The sequence below is a fragment of the Balaenoptera borealis genome, assembly GCF_965194805.1.
Source record: "Balaenoptera borealis genome assembly, chromosome: 2".
In the NCBI taxonomy this organism is placed as follows: Eukaryota; Metazoa; Chordata; class Mammalia; order Artiodactyla; family Balaenopteridae; genus Balaenoptera; species Balaenoptera borealis.
This window is the reverse complement of record NC_138867.1, coordinates 42,963,140-42,982,107: the sequence shown is the minus strand read 5'-3', so window position 1 is coordinate 42,982,107 and position 18,968 is coordinate 42,963,140. Positions and strand designations below refer to the sequence as shown.

Sequence of the window (18,968 nt, the reverse complement as noted above, 5' to 3'; positions counted from 1 at the left end):
TGAGACTAGAAATTAACTACAAGAAAAAAGCTGCAAAAAAACAAACACATGGAGGTTAAACAATATGCTACTAAACAACAATGATCCAAAATCTATAGGATGCAGCAAAAGCCACTCCAGGAGATAAGTTTAAGGTGATACAAGCCAAACTCAGGAAACAAGAAAAATCTCAACAACCTCACCTTATACCTAAAGGAACTAGAAAAAGAACAAATAAAACCCAACGTTAGTAGAAGGAAAGAAATAAAGATGATAGCAGAAATAAATGACAGAAACTAAAAAAACAATACAGAAGATCAACGAAACTAAGAGCTGATTCTTTGAAAAGATAAACAGAACTGATAAACCTTTAGCCAGACTCAGCAAAAAACAAAGAGGGCCCAAATCAACAAAATTAGAAATGAAAAAGGAGAAGTTACAGGCTGCACCAGAGAAACACAAGGAATCATAAGAGATTACTATGAACAACTATATGCCAATAAAATGGACAATCTAGAAGAAACGGACAAATTCCTAGAAATGTACACTCCCCTAAGACTGAACCAGAAAGATATAGAAAATATAAACAGACCAATTACCAGTGATGAAATTGAATCAGTAATTTAAAAACTCCCAACAAAAGGAAGCCCAGGACCAGATGGCTTCACAGTTTAATTCCACCAAACATTTAGAGAAGTTAACACTTACCCTTGTCAAACTATTTCAAAAAATTGCAGAGGGAAGAGCACTTCTGAACTCATTCTACAAGGTCAGCATCTTCCTGATACCAAAACTAGACAAAGATATCACATAAAAAAGGAAACTACAGGCCAATATCACTGATGAACATAGATGTAAAAATCTTCAACAAAATATTGGCAAACCAAATTCAACAACACATTAAAAGGTTCATCTACCATGATCAAATGGGATTTTTCCCAGTGATGCAAGGATGATTTTATATCTGCAAATCAGTCAATGTGATACACCACATTAACAAACTGAAGAATAAGAACCATATGATCATCTCAATAGATGCAGAAAAAGCTTCTGATAAAATCCAACATCCATTTATGTTAAAAACTCTCCACAAAGTGGGTTCAGAGGGAACATACCTCAACACAGTAAAGGTCACATATGATAAGCCCAGAGCTAACATTACAGTCAATGGTGAAAAGCTGAAAGTATTCCCTCTAAGATCAGCAACAAGTCAAGGATGCCCCCTCTCACCACCTGTATTCAACATAGTACTGAAACTCCTAGCTATAGCAATCAGACAAGAAGGAATAAAAGGAATTCAACTTGAAAAAAGAGGAAGTAAAACTTTCACTGTTTTGCGGATGACATGATACCATATATAGAAAATCCTAAAGACACCACCAAAAAACTACAAGAGCTCATCAATGAATTTGGTAAAGTTGCAGGATACAAAATTAATATACAGAAATCTGTTGCATTTCTATACACTAATTATCAGAATGGGAAATTAAGAAAAAATCCCATTTACCATTGCATCAAAAAAAATAAAATACCTAGGAATAAATCTAACAAAAGAGGGAAAAGGCTGGACTTGAAAAACTGTAAGACTCCGATGAAAGAAACTGAAGACAACACAAACAGATGGAAAGATATACCATGTTTATGGATTGGAAGAATTAATATTGTTAAAATGATCATACTACTCAAGGCAATCTACAGACTCAATGTAATCGCTATTAAAATACCAATGGCATTTTCACAAAACTAGAACATAATTCTAAAATCTGTATGGAAACACAAAAGATCCTAAATAGCCAAAGCAATCTTGAGAAAGAACAGAGCTGGAGGTATCATGCTCTCTGACTTCAGATTTTTCTACAAAGCTACAGTAATCAAAACAGTATGGTACTGACATAAAAACAGACATATAGATAAATGGAACAGACTACAGAACCCTGAAATAAACCCCATGCACTAATGGCCAATCAATCTATGACAAATGAGGTAAGAGTATACAATGGAGAAAAAAACAGTCTTTTCAACAAATGGCGCCGGGAAAACTGGACAGCTACATGTAAAAGAATGGGATTAGAACATTTCCTCACACCATATACAAAAATAAACTCAAAATAGATTAAAGACCTGAATGTAAGATGAGGAACCATAAAACTCCTAGAAGAAAACATAGGCAGAACACTCTTTGACATAATTCACAGCAATATTCTTTTAGATCTTTCTCCTAGGGCAAAGGAAATGAAAGCAAAAGTAAACCAATGGTACCTAATCAGATTAAAAGCTTTTGCACAGCAAAAAAAAAAAAAACACTGACAAAATGAAAAGATAACCTACTGAACAGAAGAAAATATGTGCAAATTATATGACTAATATATCTAAAATATATAAACAGCTCATACAACTCAATATCAAAAAAACAAACAACCTATCAAAAATATACAGAAGACCTGAATAGATATTTTTCCAAAGACATACATACAGATGGCCAATAGCCACATGAAAAGATGTTAAATATCCCTAATTATTATAGAAATGTAAATCAACACCACAGTGTGATATCACCTCATACCTGTCAGAACGGCTGTCATCAAAAGGCCACAATAACAAACGTTAGCAGGGATGTAGAGAAAAGGGAACCCGTGAGCACTGATGGTGGGATTGTAAATTGGTGCAGTCACTATTGAAAACAGTATGGAGGTTCCTCAAAAAAACTAAAAACAGAACTACCATATGACCCAGCAATTCCACTACTGGGCATATATCCAGAAAAAAATGAAAACACTAATTTGAAAAGATACATGCACCCCAAAGTCCACAGCAGCATTATTTACAGATGCCAAGATATGGAAGCAACCTAAATGTCCATCAACAGACGAATTGATAAAGATGATGTGGTATTCATATACAATGGAATACTACTCAGCCACAAAAAAAGAATGAAATTTTGTCATTTACAACAACATGGATAGACCCAGAGGGTATTATGCTTAGTGAAATAAATCAGACAGAGAAAGACAAATACATATATATGTTATCCCTTATATGTGGAATCTAAAAAAATAAAACAAATGAATAAATATAACAAAACAGAAACAGACTCATAGACAACAAACCAGTGGTTCCAGTGCGGAGAGGGAAGAGGGGGTAAGATAGAGGTAGAGGAGTAAGAGGTACAAGCTACTATGTACTAAATATATAAGCTGCAAGGATATATTGTAGGGACTTCCCTGGTGGTCCAGTGGTTAAGAATCCACCTGCCAATGCAGGGGACACGGGTTGGATCCCTGGTCCAGGAAGATCCCACAGGCCATGGAGCAACTAAGCCTGTGCACCACAACTACTGAGCCTGTGCTGTAGAGCCCACGAGCTGCAACCACTGAGCCCATGTGCCACAACTACTGAAGCCCACAAGCTCTAGAGCCCAAGCGCTGCAACTACTGAGCCTGCATGCTGCAACTACTGAAGCCCATGTGCCTAGAGTCCGTGCTCTGCAGCAAGAGAAGCCACAGCAATGAGAAGCCCGCACACTGCAAGGAAGAACAGCCCCCACTCACCACAACTAGAGAAAGCACCTGCGCAGGTACGAAGACCTAGCGCAGCCATAAATAAATACATACATACATACATACATACATACATACATACATACATAAATAATTTTAAAAAGGATATATTGTAGAGCACAGGAAATATAGCCAATATTTTATAATAACTTTAAATGGAGTAAGCTGTAAAATTTTGAATCACTGTGCTGTACACCTGAAACTAATATAATATTGTACATCAACTATACCTCAATTTAAAAAATTTAGTATCAAGAAAATTGCTGAGTACAACAGTTACTACTACTACCATTACTGCCTCCCTGCCCCAAAGAGATGGCAACAACACCTACTCTTCTTAATGAACCTTCATCATTATGGAGAATACTCTTTAGAATACATCATACTGACAATACTCTTTTCAGCTTTCGGCCACTTTAAAAAAATAATGCTCTAAGATCTGACATCTAATTGAGTTCTTCAAACTAGGATAGTGGTAATGTTTACAAATCTACATAGACTCTTTACAAAATAACCATATAATTTCAGAAATGTCACTTTTATTAGCATGTTTATTAAAAGGCTGTGTTGCTACAAATATTTATTTTGAATCTCTAAGCCAAGGATAGTATTCTGTGAAACATCGTTTAGATACATGGAATAAAAAATATAGAAAAGAAGGTTCAGAAAGTAATTCGGATAGTGTAAAGATATGAGATATACACAGAAGAGAATACATGGGAAATAGCACTCACTGAAGTGAAGATTCACAAGTTGTACAAAATGGTTACTATTCTGGGACTCCCATAAGATCCCTATATGCCAGATCAGTCTTCCTAAGTTCAACTCCCAAATTCACTGTCCAACTCAAAAACTTTGAAAAAATGGAACCACAGTGGATTTGATCCAAGTTTATACAATTTTTCCCCTGAAGGTGCTCTCTAGTTCAGACAGCGAGGAGCATCAAGCACTCAAGCAGAAAGCCATAGTCTTGTAAGCACAAGAAGTCTGGAGATGGAATTTAGTATTCCCAGTGAAGCTGGAAATTTAGGAGCAAAAACAGTAAAAAGGAGGAATCCCCAGAACAGAGAACTTTTGAATTGCACATGAATGGACAAGGCTTTAAAACAATAGCTGAGAAGGCTGAGAGAACCCAACAGAGATTTCAGCAACTGTCCACTTGCTACAGTGGAGACTGAGTTTGGAGTTCCACAGAGTTAGAAGGAGTTAGTAAACACCTTGTGCTTTCCATCAAAACCTCAGAAAGGCCATGCCTTTTTATTTTCCCAGATTATGTTGCAGGATTAAGAAGAGGGGTAAAACTGCAACAGACCTACCCTAATAAAGCATAAAATATATCTTCCACAAGTTCAAGGTTTTCTATCAGTAATTTAACTGTCATTAACTATATAAACATAAGGGATGGAGAATTAATAGACTGTTGATATTTCTTAATATAAATTGGTTTATTAACTGATAATTAATGTTTCAGGGGTTAATTAGCATATTATTAGTATGAAGTCATACATTCACCAAAAGATATGTACAAGAATTTTCATTTTAGTATTATGCATAATAACCCCAAATGAAAACTACCCGATGCCATCAATAGATAGTGCAATGGATGAACCTTGTGTATAGATGAACACATTAAAAGATCATGTGACTTAAAAAATGAGTAATCTTAACATTTCAACCACTGGGTATAGACAAAGTTATTCCTTACAAATTTCTTTAGTCTCTATGAGTGTGTGATTTACAACAACACTCCATATATTACATGAAACATAAAATCTAAAGATACCAGAACACCTGAAAAACCATGCCTATGTATCATTCTGCCAAATAAAATATAATTCTATTTAAACTGCAACATGGCAGATATTTTAAACAAAAATTCTCCCAGGTACATCATCAGGAAAAGATGTTAAGTGTCATACTTTTCTAAAATGAGACATAATTTAAACTGATAACTACCTTCAACTGGAGACTGAACACATATAATGTTCCAGTAGTCTCAGTAAGAGAGATAATATTCTTGAATATCTAGCTATTTTCTCTAGTAGCAGCTTCTTTCATTCAACTAGAGGCAGTCCTGCTCTTTAACATTTGGGCCTTATCCACCATAGAGATTCAGGTCACTGATTTCATTAGTGCCACAGAATTTATGACTACTTTATTCCAATGCCTGTAAATTTATTAATCACAAAATCTCAGGAACTTACAAGTTTCCCTCAAAATAGCCAATTTCTAAACTTATCTAATCTCTTCTTATAAATAACAAAAAAATACTTTATAAGTAAGTTTTATTTTATAAACAAGTAAAAGTGTCACTAAATTATTAACACTATTCATACAGTGTATCTTAAACTAATATATATAGCTTGGGGACCTTGCTAAGAGTGCTCACAATGTCAGCCATTTTTATCCAATAAATAGTACTCTGAAAAAGACTGTTTTTATGGTTTATTTTGCTGGGCCACACTTATATGAACATTATATATATGTTATATATATGTAATATATACATCTATATCATCAAACATAGTGATATCTACACAAATTATCTCAAAAGGTATTGTCATAAAGCATTCTGGGGACTTCCCTGGTGGCACAGTGGTTAAGAATCTGCCTGCCAATGCAGGGGACACGGGTTCGAGCCCTAGTCCGGGAAGATTCCACATGCCGTGGAGCAACTAAGCCCGTGTGCCACAACTACTGAGCCTGTGCTCTAGAGCCCATGAGCCACAACTACTGAGCCCACGTGCTGCAACTACTGAAGCCCATGCACCTAGAGCCCGTGCTCCACAGCAAGAGAAGCCACCCCTATAAGAAGCATGCGCACCGCAACGAAGAGTAGCCCCCGCTCGCCGCAACTAGAGAAAACCTGCGTGCAGCAACGAGGACCCAACACAGCCAAAAGTAAATAAATTTTAAGAAAAAAAAGCATTCTGTACACAGAAGAGTCTGAAAACTAGTGTACTTAAAAGGAAAATCTACACAGAAAAAGAGAGCTGAAAATAATATTCAAATAAACCAAAGTACTCACGTTGATGCCCAGCCCATCAAAGGATTTTCCCATCTCTCTCTGGTATCAAACTCCATCTTCCATTTCTTCGTGTTGTTTACTCCAGACTGCATGTTATTGCGAGCAGGAACAAAGATCCTGACTTTTCTAGTTTTGATATGCTCTTCTGGAACACCCGTTAAAGTAGTAATATCCTACAGAAAAACAAGCAAACGTGTTTCTAACAGCCCACATACACCCTAATGCGTTTTTGTTGCTTTTTGTATCTTGCAATTCTATTCATACTTATTTATAAATTTTTTTAAGCTTCTGACTTAATTCACTACTTTGTTATTTTACCATGTAAACTGCTATTTTGATATTTGGAAAAGATATATTGGGGGAGTGTTAGGGTACAGTGGGGAAGGGTTCATAAAAAAAAAATTAGGTCCCTTCTGTACAACAAAGCACTGGTAATTTCTGAAGATTTTGCTGGTAGAAAAGCCCGTATACAATAGACTGTTATTTCATAAGCAAGTAACTAATTACCTGCTAATTAGGTAGCAGAGAAAGAATGTAAAGGGATATTAAAAATAATAATATAAAAAGTGACTAAATTTTAAATAGAAAAAAAAATCTATTACCAATGGTTTCTATGTCAAACTGCTTACAACAAGGCATTCCCTTCAGAGGAAGGCCTGACCCTGTTTGTAAACAATTAAAATCAATTAACAACTTTAACTAGCATTTTGATTTATCTCCCTTTGGTGAAACCTATTGAAGAGAAAATGCTATCAGATAGATGTCAAATCTATTCTGCAAAGCACAGCCAAAAAATTTGCACAATTTTTGCAGAAACGTGAGATGAAAACAATGGTAACTTTCTTGACTCTTTTTCTATATTTCTATCCAGTAACAAATGCTCAACTGATGAATGCATACAATTTTGATGCCCTAAATTAGATATATTTATCAATTTATAATAGCAATCAGGACGCAAAATAACAAAGTAATTCAGAATTTAAGTCTCCATTTAGTAATGGTAAAATACTTTATCAACGTAAGAACATAGTAGGGCCAACTATATTATTCTTATAAATGAAGCATTTTAAAATCATGGTTCACTTACTAAGGTAAATTTTAACTGGTTAAAAACAACAGGTTTAACCTGGAAATGAGTATACCAAACTTGTGAAAACTAGAAAATATAGCCCATTTTGTCAATTTTAATTTCCCTGTAATATGTCCTCTAATGAAGGCTAACGTTTATTTGTGGTTCCACTCTAATCAATGCTTTGGACCAAAGAATTAGTGTAAGTACTTAATTGCAATAGGTACTGGGAAAAAACTAAATGTATTTCTGACTCGACTAGTCTCTCTACCCACAGATTAAAAAACCAATTCTTTAAAGTTATTTTAGCTGGCAACTATACCTTTCCACCTGTACCAATAATTAGGTGTGGTTACTTTGTCACAGCTTGTCTGTTTGGAGAAACTACTGAAATGATCCATACAAATATTTACACAAAAATGTACTTCTAGTATATGCCTACATTTTTAAAAAGTTTCTTTGCTTATAGGATAAAATAAAAACAAAACAAGTACAATTGGTACATAATTTTTAAAGACATGAATATAAGTTTTAATTAGTAACTTCTAATTGTCAAGTTAAACCTCAAAGAAAAGTAATTTCAGGTATTATTATATTTAATGACTTTCTAAAGCATATTCTTCTACTCAAGAGCTTGAAAGAGACTCAGCTCCTGGGAAATCCTTAATATTTATTTCCCCCTTTGAATTCACTACAGTATTTGTAATCTTTCATATTAACTTATTATTTAATACCATTTATCTTCATATTAATATGTCCTATTTCTTCAGTTATAGTCGAAGCGAAGTATAAACAAACAATATAAGTGTATTACAAAATTACGGGGTGAGGCATCCTTGTCAAACTCCATAGCAACCCCTCCATTCTAAGCTGAGATCATAAAAACTGGAGCTGTAAGTTAGCTATTCTTTTAATTAAGACTTATAGAAAAGGAAATATATTAATCTCCTAATACCAGTTACCTCAGAAAGATGAGATCATAGGAAACAGACTTACTTTTTCTTAATAAATGTCTATATTGTGTGCATATGCCAAAGTAATTTGAAAACCAATAAAGCTTTAATAAAACGGAAAGAGTATCTCTTGATTTGTACTATCAAAGCAGAAAGGGATAGAATGATTTTTTAATGATGGAAAACCTCTTTAAAATCAGTGGCTACAAAATATTGCTAAGCTCCTAGCTGCCAGTGCTTCCATGCCCCCTCAAATTACGGCAATTATTTACTGATATCTTCCCCCAATAAAGCTGGCATTCGAACAAATGAGTTTCCAAATTTTGAAGCCCAAGTTGTTCTGACATAGAATCCCTGTCTTTGCCTGCAGAAGACACGTAAGGTACTGCAGCCGAGTTGAACCGCTGCCAAAGACAGAATAAAAAGGCTTGGCATCTCTCACATACTTGACACCTAAAGGGCACAGAAGCTCTAAAATTCCTAGTCCCTCTAGGCACACTCTCAGTCTAGACAAACTGATTTCTCACACTTTTTAAATGCATCACAACACTCTATTGTTATCATTTCATCCACACAGCTTCAGCTAGTGACAGAAGAACATGTCCTTTAAGCGACATTTCAATGGGCTAAAGCTCCCATTCCAAGATTCCATTAAAACAATGTAATACTTGAAAAGAACTATGAGGCACTATGTTGAACTTTTTACTTGTGTCTTCAATGCTTTGCTTTCCTCAAAGTTGTCACTCACCTACCTGTGACTCAACTTTTGAAAATAAATAAATAAATAAATAATCTGCAAACTACTTAAACTATATTGAACTAATGATATTCTCTCTAGATTTCTACTTCTCTGTTGCAATATGGATCATCTGTGATTATTTAAAAAACCCATTTACAAAAGATAGAAATGCTCTGAAGATGCCAGTGTTGCCTTTTACAGATTTCTCATTTGATTGGTAAAATAGGCAATTTATAAATAATAATTCATAAATTTTCTATGACTACAAAAAAGTTAAATCACATAAGATACGAGAAGCCTTCAAGTTGGCACCTGAAGAACCTCAAGACTCACCAGTTAATAATTATCTATAAATTCTAATAAAACAAGTAACCCTATAGATAATATATACAGACTTACTGAATTTTAAAACTTAATTTTAAACAGTTGGGTCAAGCCTGAAACCTATATTTATATTATTAAAGAATGTCACTATCTTAATAAAGTTTTGGAAACACAATCTTATGTACAATATGCTATTTTAAGAAACAGTAACTAATTAGCTCATCATGATTCACAGATTAAAGGGCATTCAAATTTAAAAATCTGCTACTGAAAAGAAGCATATCATAGTTCCAAAGTTCTACTCTTTCAGTACCATCTCTTCCACAATTTAAATTCTAGAAGAGCTGATAGCTGACCTTCCATTTCACAAGTCTAGTTTAGTTAAATGGAAGAGGAATTTAAAAAATCATTAAGAAAGTATATGCCAGTATATGTAAATGAACTTTATTTTTTCAAACACCAATTTCCATTATAAAATATTAGTTTTCCATACAAAAACTGTATGACTCGGTTATCAACTGTCCCCATTTATCTTGTGTGAATTCAACTTTTTTTTTTTTAAACAAAGGAAGCAGGGAACAAGCAATGGGAAGTTGGTGTCAAAATGCAGAAAAACCTCCCAGCAAGCTTCTTGCAACCACCCAGGATTTAGAGTCTTGCTGGCCGCTCTCTTTTCAATACCAGAATTTCACACATTTCAATGACTATTATGACTTCAAAGAATCAAATTTTCATCATTGTCCGTCATCTGCCAGTTGATTTGTATAAAGGAGTTCTTCTGCATGCACTCCAAACAAAAGCCTCCTTACTTTTGTGGCTATATATCAAGTTTAAAAGTTTTGTTTGTGACAGTTGTGTCTTTGGTAAATTAGGGTAACACTGAAGGAGTGCAGCTGCTCTGCAGGAACCTCCTTTTTGGCACCATTTCACTTAAATAAAAACTGAATAATTAGCTTCTGCCTTTATTAAACCACAAAAATGCCACTGGCCTTAGTAATTACTTCCGGTTGCCCCACCCACTTAACCTTAATACTTTACACTTGTCATAAACAGAAATTAATGAAAAAGGTTTTCACCACTTTGGATGAATTTTTGATAGATCTCTCAGTACACCCAGAACAGCCAAAATTTTTACCAAGCTTTTTGGTAATAAGTTGACTAAATTGCATGTTATTATGGATCAATGTTGAAAAGTTTTAATAGAGTACATATTGGAACATTAAGTACAAATATTGCTCATAGAAACTTGTTCTATTGCAGGCTATTAGTTACCAATTATGTGTTTAAATTTATTTTAGGGCTAAAACTGATCTAAATTTGATGATTGTGTTTATATTCTACTTCAACCATGAAAGATGTTAAAAGGAAAACAATCCTGGATCTGTAATAAAAACTTCCTTTCAAGTGCCCTACAGAAACTTAACACAAGAAACTCATTAAGTGGTCTCATAAGTAATGAAGGACATTTTACAAAATAAATTTTACAGTTTGAAAATTAACAAAGAGTTGGCAGATAGCATAACCATATGTATTTACTTACCATGGAAGAACTTTAAACATTTCTAAAAAGTTAGTGGCCACAGCGATTCAAGATACAATCAAAACTGTAAAAATACATTAGAAGTGTGCCAGCAGAACCAATTTTTGTTTGTTTGTTAAAGCAACATATTGATGTAGGAGTCTAACCAGGTAATGAAACAAGTGTTGAAATATGATATCCATTATATCTTGCATATTGGGCAAAGTTACCATGAAACCGAAAGTTAAGTTTTAAATGGAATGTTGTTAAGATATTAACAACGGATCAAGCAAATGATGCAGCTAATCATATAAAGAGCAAAAAAACTAAGAATTAGAGACATGTATCTCAATCTCAAACTATTTTCATTACTCCTAGATCCTTCTGAGCAGGAGAGGGTAGAGCAATGGCTAAAAGCAAAGGGCTGAGTCAAAACTGGGTTAGAATCGCAACTTATGTTGGGTAAATTAATAGACTTCTCCTAAATCATCATCTATAAGGATCAATTAAACAAAGTAAAATGAGGACTAAATAATGTATGTAAAGTGCTTGGGCAATAAAGAGATGTCCCATGTATATTTAATGTCTACTATGTATTAGACAATGGACACAATGCTCAATAGTATAGACATGATTTCCATTCTCATGAAAAGTACTATTTGACTTTTCAAAAAGGACAGAGTGAACAAGTAACGGGAGGCTGTTGTTAAGATGAAAAAAACTCCCATCTTCTTTGAAGAATATGAGTTAGTAAATAAAATACAACAAAAGGAACAAGGTACAATTTACCTTTGTTCGTTTCAATTCAAATTGACAGATCCTACCGATGCCAAGTTATCTATGCCAGGGACTGAAGAGAATATAAAAATAAGACTTTAATCCTAAATTTTAAAAGTTTATAATCTGTGTACCCATAAGGAGGGGGGGATAACTAAATAATCATTACTGTAAAATACAGTATTAGTTAAGATTCAGATAAATCTTGAAGAACCCAAGCTCCACCATTTGCAACCTATGCGGTACTGACAAGTTGCTTAAACTCTGTCAGTTTCCTCCTTTAAAAAAATGCACTACAAGGAATTCCCTGGCAGTCCAGTGTTTAGGACTCTGCGCTTTCACTGCCGAGGGCGCGGGTTCAATCCCTGGTGGAGAAACTAAGACCCCACAAGCCCTGCAGCTCGGCCAAAAAAAAAAAAAAAAAAAAGCACTACAAAACCTACCTCATGGCAGTGTTTGGAAGGATTAAGTCAGGATATGAAGTAAAATGTGATAAATGCCATGGGGGTCAAATAAAGATTGCATTTGGTTTTAAAGGTGCAAAAGTATCAGAAAATACTTTTTCTGACTAAAGAGGGAGACAGAAGATGATTCTTTCAGGATACTTATGATTTTAAGAAGATACAGTTAAAACGTTATAAAAAAATTAAAGAAAAATTTAAAAAATATATCCATATGTTTAAAACCCTAGCAACTGATTTTCTTATGTATATTACCTACCAATAATTATCTATATACATATCCACTGTATATAGTTATAATAATAATAAAGTTATTTTGCATTATTGTTAAGTATCACATCACTTACTTTTTTCTCCATGTAGTTACCCAGTTTTCATATTTCTTGTTTTAATGGTCTCATTGATAATCTATGAAGTTGATATGCCACAATTTCTTAGCCAATTCCTTATTATTGAAAAATCAAATTGTTTTGTTATTATTTCTTTTAAAGTACAGTTTACTGCAATGAAAATCTCAGTAGCCTAATTCTTTAAGGTTAGTCACTGAGGGTAATGCTAACTGGATCAAAGGTTATAATAATTTCCATGGTTCCTGATGTTATCAAATTGCTTTCCAAAGGGGTGGTAAATTTTTTATATTGTCAACCACATGTGGGCCAATTTCCATTTATGCTCTAACGGCACAGAGAAACAGGTATATATTAATTGGATTGAATTTATTTATTGTGTATTCTTCCATACAAAACTATAAAGGAGATGAGTTTGATTTTTGACTTGTAGAAACATTATCCTCAAAATTGACCCTAATGATATTACTTTATAGGAGCTGATACCAGTAGAAACAGGTGGGAAAAGGTAACACCTAAAATCTAATTAACTGTTCAAACTATAACTCTGGAACATCATAGAGATGTATAATCTTTTTGTAATGGTGTAAGGATGGTGAATATTTTCATATTCTGAAATACTGTACATAGTTATAGTACATGATTTGACATATGGCATTGCCAAATCAAGTCTACTAAACAACTATTTTAAGACAGAATGCTACAATTTTTTTTTTTTTTTTTTTTTTTTTGGCTATGCCACGTGGCTTGTAGGATCTCAGTCCCCAACTAGGGATTGAACCCGCCCACGGCAGTGAAAGCCTGGAATCCTAACCACTAGGCAACCAGGGAACTCCCCTGGAATTCTATAATTTAAAAAAGATTATACAGAAATAAACTTTTCCCCCCAAATCAGGAAAAGTCTTCCATTGGAAGACTTCCTTCATTTTTATAAGGAAACACTTGAAACAATCTTCATTTTCTACTAACTTTGAAACAACTGAAAGTTACTTAAAAAAAAATGCTTAATAAATAAATGAACAGTCAATACTGCCTCATTGAAAACCAGTATGCTTCACTGAAGCATTCTGAAAGTTATTAAGCTAATAATTTTTTAAACTTAAGAGAAAGATATAACGTATTAATAATGATCAACTTTTTAATACATAAACCCTTCTCCCCTTCTGCTTTTTAATCCAATGTTCCAGAATTTTTTTGATTTTTAAATCACTAACTCATGTAGCTATATTAGGTCACATAATAGCTTTTTCAGAAGCTGAAATAAAGGGAAAAAAATTTTGGACACAGAACACTTGGAACTTATATAGCATATTACATTTTTAAAAGATCCAATCTGTTATTTCTTAATCAAAGTCTTCCTCATATCCTGGTAATAAATTAAAAAGTTGACATACACACAACATAAATTAAGAATTATGAGAACAAAAACCACAACACCAGAGAACTAAATACGAAATAACTGTTGAATAAACATCAGGGCAAAGGAAAAGAAGGTAAATAAACATCCGGAAATCAAGTGATGGTTTAAGCAATAAATGAAATTAGTTAAATCTGGAAAGGAAGCTGAAAATAATGAATCTAAAGCTGAATGTTTCTAGCTTAATAAAGCAATACTCGAGGCAATGCTGTGAAAGTCAAACTAGATTTCAAGGAGACACAAAATGTATAAAACAATCCCTCGTTAATTTAGTGTAAGAATAGAAGTTAAGCTATGCAATAGAAGTCTCCTTTCTGACTTAGGAACTGATAGTTGTTCAGTTAACTGAAAATATTAGTGAAAATAGAGGATCGTTAAGTAAATACACACATGCACGCATACACAGCCACACTTTAAACACTGTATTATAACTTAAAAAGCATACATGTACATTCTTTCAATAATCTTCTGATATAGGGCCAGTACCTTTCCTTTGAGTGTAAATCCAGTGGTAAGAATTCCAAGTGTCGTTTCTTCCATAAACTACCAAGAAACTGCATATCTACAATTTATAGTTTTGGTTTTTTAAATGGGAAGTGAGAATACAAAGACACTTGTGAAACGTGAGTCCAAAATCTGTCTAGATTTGCTTTTACATCACAACCTTTTATATAATTGTTTCACCTCCACCTAATTTGACAAAGATCGTGTTAGAAATTCACCTTTATTGTCTTTTCAAAGTATTCAAAACAACTGTCATATAAAGAACTCTTTGTCCCCCATATAGCAACATTCAGACTGTAGTATCCAATTAAATTATGTAATTACAATGGCAAGTAAAACTGGCATAGAAAGGTGTGGAAACAAGCACAGCTGAGTCTTGGTAAACATGACTCATTACTGAGAGCTGAAGTCTGGTAGTATACTAAAATGAAACCTAAATTAAGCCATAGTATGTAGTGTGTTGGTAAGGATGTTTTATAGAAAGAACTGAGAGCATCAATAACAGAGCAAATTGTTAAAGGTTGGTTTAAAAAATTAAAGATTCATTAAAGCCATTATTGTAAAAGACTGTCACAATGTAGTATATGGATTTTCATTGGGATCCATGATGGAGTAACACTTACCAGACTACCACTGTTGCCATGTAAAACTATAAAACTGGAAAAGTTAAGCAACTTTTTTCAGATATTAGACAACTGGATAATAGGCAGCATCATACTGTCATCCCTGAAAGAAGGAAAATTCATGTTGTAGTCCTACAAATGTCCCAGCTTTATGCCTGGAGGCACATTCCAGACCATGATGGAGCCCAAGCAGAACACCGGAGTCTCACTGAGCTGAGAAGGTAGGGATTAGAGTTCAGGGCTACTAACATTTGTGAGGCAGAGTTCTGAAGAGGAACAATTAGGCAAGAAAAATAAATTTAAGGCATCCAGATTGGAAAGAAAGAAGTAAAATTATCTTTGTTCACAGATTTGTAAGATTCTACACACAATCACAAAACCTGCTAGAGCTAATGAACAAGTCAGCAAAGTGGCAGGATAAAAAAAAAAAATCAACACACAACAAATATCAGTTGTGTTTCTATACACTAACAATGAACAATATGAAAATGAAATAAAATAATTCCAATTTAGAAGATATATACACCCCTATGTTCATTGCAGCATTATTTACAATAACCAAGATATAAAAACAACCTAAGCATCTACTGATAGCTGAATGGATAAAGAAGATGTATGTATAAATACAATGGGATATTACTCGGCCCTAAAAAAGAATGAAATCTTGCCATTTGCAACAACATGGATGGACCTAGAGGGTATTATGCTAAGTGAAATAAGTCAGACAGAAACAGACAAATATTATATGATTTCATTTATATGTAGAATCTAAAAAGCAAAACAGAAACAGACTCATAGACACAGGAAATAAACTGGTGGTTACCAGAGGGAGGAGTGGTTGGAAGGTGGACAAAATAGGTGAAGGGGATTAAGAGGTACAAACTTTCAGATATAAAATAAATAAGTCAGGGAGATGTAATGTTCACCATACGGAATATAGTCAATAATAACTACTATAACTGTATGGTAACAGATAGTAACTGGATTTATCATAGTAAAAAAAAAAAAAAGGTGGTGGGGGGGAATGTGCCAAGACCATTTCAATGGGGAAAGCACCAACAAATGGTGCTGGAAAAACTGCATACCCAAATGCCAAAGAATAAAATTGGATCCTTTACTTTATACCATATACAAAAGTTAGCTCAAAATGGACCAAAGACCTAAATGTAAAAGCTTAAAACTATAAAACTCCTAAGTTTTGTGCACCAAAGGACATATATCTGATAAAGGATTAATATCCAGACTATATAAAGAACTCCTACAACTCAACAAGAAAATGTGCAAAGTACTTGAATAGACATTTCTCCAAAGAAGATATGCAAATGGCCAATGAATGCATGAAAAAATGCTCAATATCACTAGTCATTAAGAAAATGCAAATCAAAACCACAATGAGATACCATTTCACACCCATTAGGATGGCTATTATCTAAAACATGGAAAGTAAGTGCTGGTGGGGATGTAGAGAAATTGGAACCCTTGTGTATTGCTGGTGGGAATGTGAAAATGGTACAGTCACTCTGGAAAACAGTATAGTAGTTCTTCAAAATGTTAAACATAGAATTACCATATAATCCAAACAATTCCACTTCCATGTATATACCCAAAAGAACTGAAAGCAGGGACTACAACAGATATTTGTACATCCATGTATATAGCAGCATTATTCACAACACGCAAAGGTGGAAACAACCCAAATGTCCATCAATGGATGAATGGATAAACAAAATATGGCACATATATACAACATAACCTTAACAAGGAATGAAGTTCTGACACATGCTACAACATGGATGAACCTTGAAAACATTATGCTAAATGAAATAAGCCAGTCACAAAAGGACAAATATTGTATGATTCTGCTTATATCATACATTATTTGGCAAATTCATAGAGACAGAAGGTATAATAAAGGTAACCAGGGACTAGGAGGAGGAGATAATGGGGAATTATTGTTTAATGGGTTCGCAGTTTCTGTTTGGGGTCATGAAAACGTTCTGGAAATGGATAATGGTGATGGTTGCACAATACTGTGAATGTGCTTAATACCACTGAATTGTACACTTAAAAGTGGTTAAAATGGTGAATTTTGTGTTAGGTATATTTACTACAATTTTTTTTTTTTAAGAAAATGGAATGATATCTTTAAAGTGCTAAAATAAAAACCGTCAATCTAGAATTCTATATCCAATGAAAAGGTTGTTATGGACTGAATGTCCATAACATTCAGCGTCCCCCTGCCCTTCAATTCATACACTGAACCCTTAACCCCAAATATCATGGTATTTGGAGACAAGGCCTTTGGGAGGTAATTAGGGTTAGGTGGGTCATGATGTGGGGTCCTTATGATGGGATTAGTGCCTTTATAAGAAGAGACACCAGGGTGAATCCTCTTTCTCTTTCTTCCCTGCCATGTGAAGATTCAGTGAGAAGGCAGCCATCTACAAGCCAGGGAGACAGTCCTAACCAGAAACCAACCACACAGGCACCTGGATCTTGGACATCTAGCCTCCAGAACTATGAGAAAATTAATTTCTGCTGTTTAATCCATTCAGCCTATGGTATTTTGTTATGGAAGCCTGAGCTAAGACAAAGTATTTCAAAAGCAAAGGCAAAATAAAGGCATTTCCAGATAAACAAAAGCTAAGAGTTTTTGTCCCAAAAGATCTGCACTACAAACAATGTTAAATGAAGTTCTTCAGGCTGAAGGAAAGAGACACCAGATGGAAATCTGTACCTATAAAGAGGAATGAAGAATACCAGAAATGGTAAATTTTTAAGTAAATATAAAATATTTTTCTTCTTGTTTCTTTAATTTCTTTAAAAGATAACTGATTATCTGAAGCAATATTAATAATTTACTATGAGGTTTACAAAATATGTGGACGTGAAATCTATGTCAACATTAACACAAAGGACTAGAGAGACAGATGGAAGCACTGATTCAAGATTCTTATGTTACATGTAAAGTGATATATTATTAGTTCATGGGAGACTGTACAAAGTTAAGAATGCATGTTGTATTCCCTAAAGCAACCACTAAAAAAATAAAAGAGATACAGCTAAAACATCAACAGAGAATATAAAATGGGTTTCCAAAAATGTACTCAATCCAAAATGAAGATGAGAAAGGTAGGCAGGAGGAGAGGAGAAAAGAAATCAAACGGGAATTAAAAAGCAGAGATTGTCAAACTAGATGAAACAAAAGCAAGAGCTTTTTTTTTTACACTGGCAAAAAAGAATAACTATTTATTAAAGTAGATACAGAACACTTGTTTTCTCAGATTTTAATACTGCTTTACATATTGTGTTTGTGAAACAGTCCCTATTATAATGTTTATAAACCCAAATTTCAACTGATTACAGATTTATTTTTCACTTGTCAAACACATAGTTGATAATCTTGAGAGGAAAATACATCAAAGGAATTTATACAATTATAGAAGTTCTTTTTATACATGTCTCATGGAAGATACATTTATTTATTACTTTTTAGATTCAAACCGGTTGATAAACTTCTTGTGGCTGAGGTCCTTCATTTTATTTTTTGTGATAAGAAAATCCAAAATTATTAATGTTGAATTTCTCATTGTACATTCATCTAAAAACACAGTAAAAAAAACTTGTAAAGATTGTAGATTGGTTAACTTAGGTGTTTTCTAGTGGCTTAT

The 18,968-nt window shown here is 33.8% G+C and overlaps 1 protein-coding gene across 3 annotated transcripts in view; it reads right to left on the bottom strand.

Moving 5' to 3' along the window:
- The window catches only part of NDUFS4 (NADH:ubiquinone oxidoreductase subunit S4), a 124,219-nt gene that overhangs the window by 30,246 nt on the left and 75,005 nt on the right, over positions 1-18,968 (bottom strand). For all 3 annotated transcript variants that reach the window (XM_082382546.1, XM_082382544.1, XM_082382545.1), the window contains exon 3: positions 6,565-6,737. In XM_082382546.1, the coding sequence (XP_082238672.1) occupies positions 6,565-6,737 (173 nt within the window). The remainder of the gene's footprint in view (positions 1-6,564; positions 6,738-18,968) is intronic.